At 47.9% G+C, this 13,901-nt stretch overlaps 1 protein-coding gene across 1 annotated transcript in view; it reads right to left on the bottom strand.

Annotated features, from left to right (window-relative positions):
- The window catches only part of Arhgef18 (Rho/Rac guanine nucleotide exchange factor 18), a 95,869-nt gene that overhangs the window by 23,985 nt on the left and 57,983 nt on the right, over window positions 1-13,901 (bottom strand). The window contains 5 exon segments of the mRNA XM_036166482.1: window positions 57-182; window positions 1,731-1,981; window positions 4,600-4,740; window positions 4,884-4,996; window positions 6,782-6,923. Of these exon segments, the coding sequence (XP_036022375.1) occupies window positions 57-182; window positions 1,731-1,981; window positions 4,600-4,740; window positions 4,884-4,996; window positions 6,782-6,923 (773 nt within the window).

The following is a 13,901-nucleotide window of genomic DNA, read 5'->3' as shown; positions in this document are numbered from 1 at the left end:
TGTGTCCACAGAGCCACACCCTCTCACACATGAACACAGAGGGCTTTGGTGTTCACCTTGATTAGGTTTTGAAACTTCTTGCTCCGCTGCAGCAGTAACTTGTAGTGACTGACGGCGTCGCTGTGGCCGCTGCAGAACACACCATACTTCTCCTTCATTCTCTCTCCGGTTTCCCCTGAGAACTGACATGGGAAGGAATGTGAATGCCGTGGATGCTGCCAGAGCATGTTTCCATCCAGTTCATCTGCTTATGCCAAGAACTGCATTTTTCCTGAACGTTTCCTCGCGACACCTCCTTGGCGCCTCGGTGCGAGCATAAGGAGGTTAGAGAACTGTCTTGAGTGCTGCCTGTCCCCACTCTCCAGGTGCTTCCGGTCCATACTGTCATGTGGCCTACTCTATTGCTACAGATTAAGTGAGTCCTAAAAGTAAAGTTTCCCTTTCATATTCATTTTCTGCAACTATCATGGAATGATTTCTTTCTTTTCTCGTGCAGGGTTTTCTTAGGTTGTGAGGCTGGCCTCACACTCTTGATCCCACTCCCTCTGCCCATCCAGTCCCGGGATCTGAAGGGATCAGCTGAAGTAAGCAGCCCTACAATGGATGGCTGTGGCCCAAAAGTATGTTTGTAGTCATCAGAGACTGGGCCCTGGGAAATGGCTCAGTGGTAGGAGCATTTAAGCATAAAGACCCGAGCTTAGGTCCTCAGCACCCACCTAAAAAGCTGGGTCTGGCAGCATGTGCCTGTAACCCCAGTGCCTGGAGGCAGGGGCAGGAGGAATGCAGGGCTCACTGGGCAGCTGACCAAGCCAAACAGTGAGCTCCAGGTTCATTCAAAGCCCCTGACCCAGCCTGGCATGGTGGCACATGGTGGGGGAGTCGAGGACCAACTCCTGAAAGTTGTCCTCTGACTTCCTCAAGTACACCATGTCACATGCACGACCACCCATATAATAGTTTATCTTAAAAAAAAAAAAAAAAAAAAAAAAAGGGGGTGTGTAAAGATGGAGGACACCTGACATCAACCTCTGGCCCCAACAGGCACCTGCACTGCCATGCATATACTATCCCCTAGCAGCTGGGGGCTGGAGATGTGACTCAGTTAAGTGTCTGTCTAGCATGCCCAAAATCCTGGCCACAATCCCCAGCATTGCATAAACTGGTGTATCAGAACACTGGTAATCCCGGCACTCAGGAAGTGGAGGGAGGTTAAGAGGATCAGTTCAGAGTTCAAGCCAGGTGAGCTACATGAGTTCCTGCCCGAACCTCCTCCTGTGCCCACAAAACCCAACACATTACCAACCAAGGAAACAAAATCAGAATTTTTTTACTTTTGAGATAAGATCTCTAGCCCCAGGATGGACTTCACTTCGATATGCAGATGAGGATGATAAACTCCTGATCCTCCCAAGTGGATTATAGGCAGGAACCACCATGCCCAGGTTCTATGTGGTACGAGGGATGGTACTCAAGGCTTTGTGCATGCCCGGCAAGTGTTCTATCAACTGAGGTCGACTCCCTAGCCAAAAATGTAATTCTGAAGAATATTTAGATGTGTTTGATTGCCAATCCAGCCTCAAGTGTTCCTAGGACACGGGCAGGCTGGACAAGAGCTGGCACTGTGTGCTTCTAGGATGGCAGGCATGAGATAACACCAGAGCCATCACCTTACCAGAAGGAAGGAAGACAGGGTGGAGAGGGGTGTGACCCATCCTGGTCACAGCACCTACCTGCTGGACCAGGACATCCCCAATCTTTTGGATGATGTAATTCCGGTCACTGCCCTCCTCCAGGAACTCCTGGCGACGCTCCTTGAGGCGGGTGAGGAAGTGGCTGTGCATTTCCAACAGGTCATCAGCACACGGGAACAGGCGGCTGACTGCCTGGCCACTGAACTGCAGCTCCTCCCGCAGGGCCCTGGAGTAGACTTTCAGCATGATCTTGAGTGTGCGCACATGGTGCGCCTCTGTCTGCATCAGCTCTGCGGGGACAGAGGCATGGGAAGATTCACCTTGGTTCTCAGGGTACTCCTCCTCCTCAAAGCTGCTGTAGGTCTGCTTCACACACACACACACACACACACCTTTTTTCTGTGTAGCCACACCCAGTACATGTATACACATATATTTATGTATATGAGTGCATAGGGAGCTCGGGGGCCCTAGGTTCTATCTTCAGCTACTTCACAAACAACAACAAAACAAACAATAGGAAAGAAGAAATAGTCTTGGGGCTGAGGATGGATGCAGCTCTGCAGGTTGAGGGCGTTTGCCTAGTGTGCATAAGGCTCCAGGGTCCATCCTCAACACCCTAAAAACCTGGATGTAGCGTTGTACTATTGAAGTTCCAGTGTGTGGAAGGTTGAGGTGGTCATGTCAGGAGTTCAAGGTCATCTCCACTTCAGTGCTGCTAGGGGGTGGGGGCACAACTGCCTCCTAAACTTACTGTGTTGCCTAGGCTGGCTCCGAAGCTCAAACACCTCCTGCCTTAGCGACAACAGGTATATCCCATCACACTTGGCCCTGTAGCCTTTCTTAATTTGGGGTGTCCCCTCCCTGAAGTGCTGCTATGTGAGTCTGAAGCCAAAGGAGCTTGGAAAAAAAGTATTTAAGAATGAGCTGTGGCACGCCAATGTCCCAGAAGCCCCATGCTTGAGGTCAAGAAGGCCATGATGAGTAACTTCTGGCCTTGGTGGGGTGAAACTTGCATGTCTCTGCATGTATGTGATCAAACACAGACCTCAACAGACCCGATGTCTGCAGTCTTTTCACGTGTTAAAGTTTAACCTCCATGTTATTAAGAGCATGGCTGTAGGGGTGCTTGCCTATCATGAACAAAGACTTGGGTTTCCTACCCCATCCCCAGCATCCCATAAACCAGGCTTGTCACCCCAGAACTCTGGCAGTAAGGCAGGAGGATCAAAGTTTCAGGTCAACTTTGCTCAGTTACAAGGCAAGTTTGAGACTAGCCTGGGCTACCACGAGAGACTCTGCCTAAAAAACAAAACCAAACAAACTAACAAAAAAGGCGAGCTTCTGGGAAGTGATTAGGTGAGGTAAGTGGAGTCATCACAGATGGGAAAATTGTTATAGAGCAGGATCCTGGGCCGGCTAGATGGCTCAGGGATTAAGGGCACTTGCTGCCTAAGCTTGGTGACTTCACATGTTGTGCACACACGGCTCAGGGAACACCATGGAAGAGGCAGAAGGACTGTGAAAGCCTGAGGACCAGGCCAACTGCTGCATGATGGTCTTCTGGACAGAACAGGGACGCTACACCTGTGAAGTCTCAACAATAGGGCTATCTGCACAAGATCTGAAAGACCACATACCAACACAGGTGGAGGCATGTGTCACAGGGCTCCACCCCTAGATGAAGGCCTACAAGTAGCCAATGGTTCCTGAGGGAGGGAGAGCCATTTCAGCCCCTCCCCCACACCAGGGCTAAGATCCCAATCCTAAGGGGTCAGCCCTAAATACATGTACATAGGGGCAATGCTACACATACATACACACATACATAGTACGTGATATATACATTCGTAAATGTATGTATGTGTACATGAGAAGAGGTTATGAATTTGAGAGCATGTGGTTGGTGGCGCACAGGAGGAGTTGGAGGGGAGAGGAAGGAATAAAAATTATATAAATAGAGTGTATTCAGGTATGAAATCCTCAAATTAAAAACCAGTAAAAAAAAAATAATAAATTAAAGGAGGTTAGAGATGCAACCAGTGGCTAGCAGGTGCTTTGGATTTGAAGTTAATACACACACAAAAGAGGTTTCTGCTCCTCAAATGATTTGAAGGCCGAGGCAGGGAGGTGCCATCTAAGACACCAAATTCTGAGTCTGCACCCATCTTGGACTTCTCAGTCTCTAGAACTCAGTGGGCAATAAGCTTCTGTTTAAACACCAATCTGCTGATGGCATTCTGTCCTAGCAGCCCAAACAGAAGGAGACAGTCACCAACGAGGTCAGAATGAGTCAGCCCTGGGCACTTGGCCAGGCTAGTTCTCAGGGACCTGTGTTAACAAAGCCCTCCCTGGTACAACAGGTAGGGCTGTCCCTGGGGGAGTGGCAGGTGGGGCAGATTACAGGGTCTCCGGAGAGGCTGGCTAAGTAGCTCAGACTCTTAGGTAGAATTAGGGAAAAAAATAAATAAATAAATAATGGAGCTGGGAAGTAGCTCAGTTGGTCGAGTGCCTGCTTAGCATGCACCAAGGCCTGGGGTCATCCCCAGTCCTGCAGAAACCAGGTGGGGTGGTACATGCCTGTAACCCCAAGTACAGAGGTGGAGGAAGTTCAAGGTTATCTAAGGTTACATGGTGAGTTTGAGGCTATGAGACTATCTCAAAAACAAAACAGGACTGGTAAGATGGCTCTGTGGACAAAGACGTTTGCCGCCAAGCCTGATGACCTGAATTGGATCTCTGTGTCCTATATGGCAGAGAGAACTGACTCTTCCAAGTTGTAGTCTAGCCTCCACGTGGAGCCCTGCCACGCAGGCATGCATGCACTCACATGCATTTTTACAAAAGAATGGAAAGAGAAGAGTTAAAGAGAGGGCTGGCATAGTGGCACAAGCATCCAGCACCTTACCATACAGGACATCCTGTCTCTTTACCACCTCCTTCTTTTGTTTCTTGGCATATGCTAAATCCACAGAGAGGCTCCAGGACTCAGCCTCAAACTCATGGGCATCGGATTCAATCTCACACCTCAGGGAGGCAATATAAGGATCTGGGGAAAAGACAGAAGGTTGTTGATAGGCTGGTGCTTATCACTTCCTGTTCCCTTCACGGACATGCTGAAGCCTCTGGCCTTTCCCTGTAGAGATGGGAACCAGGTGGCATCCCTAGGAGAACACAGAGGATTGACCATACCTTCTATGAAAACAGACTCAGCATTGGAGGATGTGAGTGACAGGGAGTCATCGGCCGTCTGCTTCAATTTTAAAAACACGGAGTCGGCTTCATCCATGTCTCCAGTGACTGGTCTAAGTGGAAATGATTGTAATGTTTATTTCACAAAAAGATATTAGAGCCGGGCAGTGGTGGCATACCCTTTTAATCCCAGCACTTGGGAGGCAGACCAGGACAGCCTGGTCTATAGAGCGAGATGCAGAACAGGCACCAAAACTACACAGAGAAACCCTGTCTCAAAAAACCAAAAAGAAAAAAAAAAAGAAAGAAAGAAGTTAGGGCCAGTGAGGTAGCTCTGTGGGTAAAGATGCTTCTAAGCCTGCCTACTCGAGTTCAATCCCTGGGACCCACATAGAAAGAACTGACTCCACAATGCTGTCTGTGGACCTCCACGTGTGCACAGTGCAGTGTGCACACACACATATTTACACAGACATACACACATACAATACAAACAAACAACCCTGCTCCCCCCCCCAAAAAAAAACCCAACAAAATAGGCATTTATTCCTTGGAATATGTCAGATGTTTCTCCTAATAAGATGACTGGAGAAGAATACTTTAACTTGTCACAGATCATCATGAAAAATTAGGAGACTACTGGGCTAGGGATATAGTTCAAATTTAGAGTGCTTGCTCAGGACGCTCAAGGCTATGGATCCCACCCTCATTGAAGAGGGGGAAAGAGGAGGAGGGGAAAGGAGGAGGAGATAAGAAGAGAAAGAATCACAGAGACATAATTTGGAATTCTAAGTGAGTCCTCAGAGAGACCACATTAGGGGAAAGTCTAGATTTCCAACTGAAGTGTGGACTTGGGTTAGGTTGGCTCTGTATATCAGCTGCTGGTTCAACTGTAAAAATGTGCTGTACTGGTCCCACAGTAGAGGCAGTTGTGTGTACTGAGGGGAGGCTGGCGAAGAGTCTGGAGATTCTGCTATTCGCTCATATTCCTGGAAACGTAAAAATATTCTAGCAGCTGGGGGTGTGGCTCAGTGGCAGAGTGCTTGCTCAACTACTGATGACACAGTAAGCTGTCTCAGTACACATCTGTGTGCAGGAGTGCGTAACACGCACTTCCTTTACTGGCAACCGCAGGGTTCCTCCTAAGGACTATGAGAGACACAGCCTCACAGCAATGTGAAGCAGAAGAGACTTTTTATAGCGGGAAAAGAAAATCAACTCCTTTCCCCAGAGACTCGCCAGCGAACATGACCATCATGCTATGCCATGGCTTTTATATTGATAGGACCATCTTGATATCCTGTGAAGCCCTGTTAGGCATACACACTGAGCTATAAAGTCATAAGTATATCTCGGGGACAGGAAAAGACCCTGTCTAGGGATGCCAACCCAGCATGTTAGGCAAACTGCTTCTACCTGTGGCTGAACATAATCAGGGATACATTAGTATTACAAAAGGAAAATGTATGTACTGGGCCAGTGAGATGGCTCAGCTGGTAAAGGTGCTTGTCAACAAGACCGATGACCTGAGTTCAGTCCCTGGGTCTCAGACAGTCGAAGGAGAGAACCAAGTTCTGAAAGTTGTCCTCTGACCTCCACATGCTCTCATACATGCACAAACTAAGTAAATGCAACCTAAAAAAAAAGTTCGAGGTCATCTTTAGCTATACTGTGAGTTCCAGGCCAGCCTGGACTGTAAGACAAAGCTCTGACAAGATGATGATGATGATGATGATGATGAAGATGATGATGAAGAAGAAGAAGATGATACATTTTAAAAGCATGGATTCAGAAAGCATGTGTTAATGGGTCATCAACCACAGGACATAAGTAAAGGAGTTTCTTTTCCCACGCCCGGTGAGTGCACGTACTAGCAGGAGGGAAACCTCCCAGCTTACCCAGGTCGTACCCCAGAACCGGCTGGGCTCGGTGTTGGCTGGGGACCCCCTTTCTGAGAGACGGTCATGCCGACATTCCTGGAAGGAGCTGGGCTGCTGCCATCAGACAGGAGTGTGGTCCGGGGGTGCTCCTTCAGGGAGGCTGTAACAGAGGCAAATACAGAGTTGGTGCTGAGGAAGTGGGCAGGGTAGCGGAGGTCACCTGTCCTGAAGCCCCGCTCTGCCTGTGCCTGCGGCTTCAGCACTGACAGGATCTTGGAAGTCAATAGCTCATTATCCAAGAAGACATTCTCGCTCCATTTCCTGGGGAGGGAGCCGTAGAAAGGCAGCTCAGGGCGGCCAGGGAGTGCCCCCCGCCTGTCACCACCCTTGGAATGTGTGGTCCCCATGCTGGCGACCTGGTGCTGCACCCAGGCTGTGCTGTGCTGTGCTGGTTTTGATGCCTTGGGTGGGATCCTTCTAGAAAACAAAGCTGCGTCTTCCCTTGCTGTATTGGCTGGAGCAGTGGGGCTGGTATGCTGGAAATTGGTTCCCACTGTGAGTGTTTGGTGTGGAAACGGCACAGAATTTTCTCTTTGGGTAAAACAATTAAAAAAAAAAAAAAAAAGGAACAGCTTTCTCACACTCTGCTTGCTCTTTGCAGGGGGCAACAACAGAGGACAGCTTGTGTTCACGCAAATCATCTACCACCGGGAGCTGTGCACTTGGCGTGTTTGGCGTAGACACCATACATAGGATGATAATTAATCTGAGATTGGATGTCAGGATAATGCCGAGCCCCACAGACCTGGAGGCATGATGCTGACTTAGCTGGCTGTCTCATTAGCCCTGGTGTAGAATCATCAGAGTACACCTGAGACTCCTTATTCTGTTCAGAGTTCTGAACTGTTATTTACTCCAGCTGCTTACTTTTAGGATCTGGACAGGAGGATACATGTACCCACTGATGGAAATGGAAGTATTTCCCACTGACTGAAAACTGCTGGGGGCGGGGGGAGCAGTGCTGGGAATGGAATCCAAGACAGCATACATGCTAGGCAGGTGCTGTACTACTGAACCACACCCCAATCCCTCACTGGAAGATTCTAGGCAAGTGTTCCACCTCTCTCCAAGCACCCTAAGCCCAGCCCCTCACTGGGGAATTCTGGGCAGACATTCTACTTCTGAGCCATGCCCCACCCCCCTCAGGACTGGTTCTGTGTGTTTAGATAGCAGGAAGACCTTTGCTGAGGGCTGCTGTAGCTTCAATTTCTTGGCCTCCAAATCCACTGGCCAGATAACTCACACTCCCTGCCTCCCTCAGTTCCCAGTATTTTGTCAAAGCAACAACAAACAGACTAAGACTATGTTGGAAATTCTCTGACAGGGCCATGGAGGAAGCTTATAAATTAAGGTATGGATTACTATCTGTTACAAACATTTTCAATTAAAATTATTCTTAATTCTTAAAGAGTGTATTTATTCTTTATTTCTGAAAGTTCTGCCTCCATCTCCCAAGTGCCAGGACCACAGCTGTGCTCCAGCATACCTTTTCCTGGATGCTGGACACAGAACCCACGGATTCACATATCGTAGGCAAGTGATCTACCAGCAGAGCAACATCCCTAACCCTCATAACATTCAATATTTACAACAGCCCAGCATGGTGGGGATGCTACCCATCCTGCCTCAGATGTACTGGTGTCTCATGTTAATGAATGTCTAACAATTGTTCTGATTATGGTGGATGATGGCCACTTAAATGTCATCCACACACAAATACACATTTACAAATAAAAAATAATAGTTGAAGTGGCTCAGGGCAGGGCAGGCATTTCCTGCTATTTGTACACCATACCAAACCCCACCCAGGCAATGATGATTTAAACACGCAAATATGGGAGAAACCCGAATGGCAGCCTCTAGCTGCTCCTGTGAACTAAGGTCTGACCCAAAGTTGAACAGATTCTGCTTTCATGCTGTTCAGCTAAGAGGAAGTAGAAACACCATCTAGGAATGGTCAGCTCCAAAGAACTTTAATAAATATTGTTTATGGTGGGCCTTGGGGACATATACCTGTAATCTGAACACTGGGGTGGATGAGACCAGAGGATCACGAGTTTAAAGCCAGCCTGTCTCAAAAACAAAAACAAAAAGCCAAAGGGCTTGGAGAGATGGCTAGTGAGGGGTTAAGAGTGCTTGCCGTTCTTGCAGAGGATCCAGGTTCAGTTCCCAGCACCCACACGGCAGTTCATAACCACCTGTAATTCCAGTTTCAAGAGATCTGAAACACTCTTCTGTTTTCCTTGAACACCACCATGTACCTGTACACGTCGGCACACACACACACATGTACACACACCAGCATGTACCTGTGCACCCGTGCACACACACATAAAGTACACAAACTAACAAGAGCTAGTGAGAGAACTCAGTGGATAAAGACCCTATGCCTGATGACCTGAATTTGGCCCCTCAGTCCCCTGAACCCACATAGCAGGAGCAGAGAGCCGACTCCCGCAAGCTGTCCTCTTTTTTCTTCGTTTGTTTGTTTTTCAAGACAGGGTTTCTCTGTATAACAGGCCTGCCTGTCCTGGAACTCACTGTGTAGATCAGGCTGACCTTCAACTCACAGAGATCTGCCTCCCTCTACCTCCACCATGCCCGGTGCAAATTACCCTCTTAACCTGAACACATGTGCCCTTACAGACAATCTTCCTCTTCACCAGTTAAAAATATTAAAACTAAACAAATTAACAAAACAAAACCCTAAAACCAAAGTCTAGGGTTATAGCTTGATGGTGGAGTGCCTACCTGGCATGTCCAAGGCCCTAGTTTGATGCCTAGCTGTTTGTTACAAGGATTAACAGTTAGTTGTCTTGGAGGTCATTGAGGATGGATCCCACCTCTTATTTCCCTGATAACATCAGAAAGGGAAACCCCTTCTTAATTTTTAAATCAAAGCCCTATTAAGATAAAGCTACTTCTGCCTGTTCAAAATAGAATAGGATCTAAGTTCTTCCTCTGGCCCTGAGAGGAGACCTGGACTCATAAGCCACCCAAAACATCACCAACTATTATCTTCTTTCAAGACTTAATCCAGCCCGGCCTGTCACTCACCTGGCCAGGGCTCATGCTCTAGAAGAAAGGCTAATTGTCTCCTTAATGAGATAACAACGTGCTCATCCCTTCAGGGAGCCCCTCCTCTGTGCAGCTGCTGGCAGGGTTTGAGTCCTCAGAAAAGTTAACCATTTTCTGTTTTGTCCCTTTTCCTTGGGATACCAGCCCGAAGTCCAAGCATGCTTTCCCTGCTGCCCTGGGCCTTTTCAGTTTTTCTCTAAAGCCCTCCACCTCCCTCCACCGTGCCATGACTTGCTGACCTCCATTGCAAAAGGAAAGGTGTTCTCTATTCTTCTCCATTCTCCTCCTCTGGTCAACTGCCAAGGTTTATGGTTCACACCTGCTGTTGTTTTACACACACACACACACACACACACACACACACACACACACACACGAGTATGGGTACCTAAGAAGGCCGGAAGAGAGCACTGCCCTGGAGCTGGAGTTACAGGACATTGAAAGCTGCCCCATTGTGTACTGGGAACTGAACTCAGGTCCTCTCTAAGAGCAGTACACAGTCTAAACCGGTCACCTCTTCAGCCCCTATTTTCCTAAAAATAGATTGTCTTTGATCTCCCTTCCAAATCCTTTCACTAATGAGTCTATGAACCCCAAGGAAGCCTCAGTTTCCCCAGGACAGCAGCACTGCAAACAGAAACAATGAAATGAATGCTAGCATGGACACAGTGTGGTGGGGCATGCCTTTAATCCCAGCACTTAGAAAGCAGAGACAGGTAGATCTCTGAGTTCAAGACCAACCTGGTGGACAATAGCAAATTCTCGGCTAGCCAGGACTACATCGTGAGACCCTGTCACAAACCAACTCCCAAACAACAACTATCAGCAATGCTGAAAGTATTGTAGTACACGTAAATGCTCTTTGTGTGATTTAAAAAGCAATGTGAAGTGTTTGTGTTTTTAAAATGTATTTTTAAAAATGCATATTAGCGTGTGCACATTGTGTATGCATCATGTGCCAAGTTCATGCCTGGTACCTGTGGAGGCCAGAAGAGGCTACAGACCCTCTGGAACTGGAGTTATAGAAGGTTGTGAGCCACCATATGGGTGCTGAGAACCAAATCCTGGTCCTCTCAAGAGCAGTCGTTGCTCTAAACCTCTGAGCTAGCTCTCCAGCCCCAAGTGTTTGTGTCTTATGGTGGACGGGTCCAAACTGACTCTCTTGGTAATGTTTGTAGCCATAGAAGAACATCATGAGCCAGGAGCTCTGCCTTAAACAGGTATATGAATTATGCTTTTCACTCTGGTTTTTTTTTTTTTTTTTGTTTTTTTTTTTTGTTTGTTTGTTTGTTTTTGAGTCAGCGTTTCTTTATGTAGCCCAACTGTCTCAGAACTCGCTCTGGAGATCAGGCTAGCCTCCTACTCACAGAGGTCCACCACCCCTGCCTCCCGAGGTGCTGGGATCAAAGGCTTGCACCATCATCACCCAGCTTAGTCTAGGTTTTTGATTAAAAAAAAAAAAGCATCAAGCTTTTGATACTTTGGGATTTACAAATCCTGGTGGATTTACCATCCCTCTTAAATGCCAAGGCTAGCCAACCCCTAGAGACAATAAAAGATTCATATGTAGCCATGAGATGGCTCACTGAGCAAAGACATTTGCTGCAGAGCAAGGTGACCTGAGTTTGATCCCTGAGACCCACATGGTGGGATAAGAACAAACTATCGAAATGTGTCCTTTGACTTCCCCAACATGCTGCTGCATGGCATGTGTGCCCACAAATAAAGAAGTCAATCAATAAATGTAGACTTAAAAATATAAAGATATCCATCTCTCTCATACAGAAAGCAGTCAATTCATAGTCAACACCCACACACAGGTCTATGTGGCTACGGATCATCCACACACTCTAAAACCTACCTCATTCTCTTGCTGCCCCTTCAGCCACAACAGACTCCTCCATGATACTTGGCTTTAATCCTCCACTCAACACAACCTACAGTTTCGAGGGAAGAGTCTCAGTGAGGAATTTCTACTCTGGATTGACCCATGTCTGTGGGGGATCATCTTAATTAAGTTAATTGACGCAGGAAGGTCCAGCCTAATGCGATCAATACCATTCCCTAGGCAGGGATCCTACAATGAGAGTAGTCATCAACACAGGGTCTCACTCCATAGTCCAGGCTGACTTGAAACTCCATGTTGGCTTTGAACTCAAGGCTATCCTCCTGCTTCAGCCTTTCAGTTAAGTGACACCATTACAGCCTGGAGCCACCATTGGTTCCCACACACCTTCTTTCCCAGCTGTTCTCTACATTCTAGGCCAAATTCCATCTGCTCTATTATCCCAAAGCCAGGTAGGTACCAGGCTGTGAGTCAGTGGCTCTCAACCTTCCTAATGCTGCGACCCTTTAATAATTCCTCATGTTGCGGTGACCCCAACCATAAAATTATTTTCACTGCTTCATAACTGTAATTTTGCTACTGTTATGAGTTGTAATGTAAACATCTGTGTTTCCCGATGGTCTTAGGCGACCCCTGTGAAAGGGTTGTTTGACTCCCAAAGGGGACCCACAGATTGAGAACTGCTGCATAAGGGCCTAAGGCTGCTGAGATGATTGGCACCTATCAATTTGAACCCTACCCATTCTTGTTCCTTCCAGTGGAAGCCACCCTGGAAGATTCTGTCTTCATTTCCCCTTCACGCCCTCGGCCTTCAACTAACCAGGGTAGCCCAGTGGGCCCCACGTGCAGTGCTTCACTGTCTGCTTCTGACAACTGTGAGCTAAACTTCCTTTGTGTTTGCGTGTCTTATCATCCTTATTCAAACAGGTCCAAGCCACCCTTCACACACCAGGGGCTCATGGGCCTGGAGGTCTGCCTGTTGGGACATGTGAAGCCATGGGTCTCTGTCTCCCTTCCTCTCGATAACACGGAACGGAAGCTGTGTGGTGCTCTGGAAGATGTAAACTCGTGTGGGAAATGGCACAGTGGGGTAAGAGCACTTGCTGTACAAACAAGAGAACTGAGTGCAGACCACCAGCATTCTTGTAAAAGCCGTGTGTGGCGATATGCTGCGTACCCTAATAAAATCTACCTGGACATCAGAGACAGAGGAACAAGCCACTGCCATGCCCTGCCTCTAGACTCCTCAGCCCGAAAAGCCTCTAGTTCCTGACTCCTCACACCTTCTATACCTTTCTCTGCCCAGGCACTAAAGGCATGAGACTCCCAAAGTACTGGGATTAAAGGTGTGTGCCACCACTGCCTGGCTGTTTCTCTCCTAGACTGAGTCAATCTCATGTAGTCCACAGTGGCTGTGAACTCACAGAGGTCCGGATGAATCTCTGCCTCCCAAGTGCTAGGATTAAAGGTGTGTGCCACCACCGCCTGGCTTCTATATTTAATCTAGTGGTTTGTTCTGTTCTTTGATCTTTAGGCAAATTTTATTAGGGTTCACAATATATCCCTACACATGCATCCCTGGAACCCACTGTGGTGGTTTGAAAGAAAATGGCCTCCAAAGGGGAGTGGCACTATTGGGAAGTGTGCCCTTGTTGGAGGAAGTGTGTCATTGTGGGGGCGGGCTTTCTGGTCTCTTTCAATCAAGCTTCCCTCAGTGTATCTATCAGCTGACTTCCTGTTGCCTCTGAGTCAAGATGTAAGAGTTGTCAGCTCCAGCACCATGTCTGCCTGCATGCCGCCACGCTCCCTGCCATGGTGATAATGGACTGAACCTCTGAAACTGTAAGCCAGCCCCTCAATTAAACGTTTCCTTTATAAGAGTGTCTCTTCACAGCGATGAAAACCCTAAGACACCCACGTTGCTTTGTGAAGACAGCAAGAGCTTCAAGTTTAGGGGGAGACTGGATCTCAAAATCACGACGGGGGGATGGAGAGCAGTCAAGAGACCGGCTGCCCTTCCAGAGAACCCAGGTTAGATCCTCTCACCCCAATGACAGGTAACAGCCATCGGTAACTCCAGCTCTAAGGGGGTCTGATGCCTGCTTTGAGCCTCCATAGGCACTGAGCACATGTGATACACAGACGAAACCATCT

Source organism: Onychomys torridus, chromosome 17 (genome assembly GCF_903995425.1).
Source record: "Onychomys torridus chromosome 17, mOncTor1.1, whole genome shotgun sequence".
In the NCBI taxonomy this organism is placed as follows: domain Eukaryota; kingdom Metazoa; phylum Chordata; class Mammalia; order Rodentia; family Cricetidae; genus Onychomys; species Onychomys torridus.
This window is presented reverse-complemented; position numbering and strand designations above follow the sequence as displayed.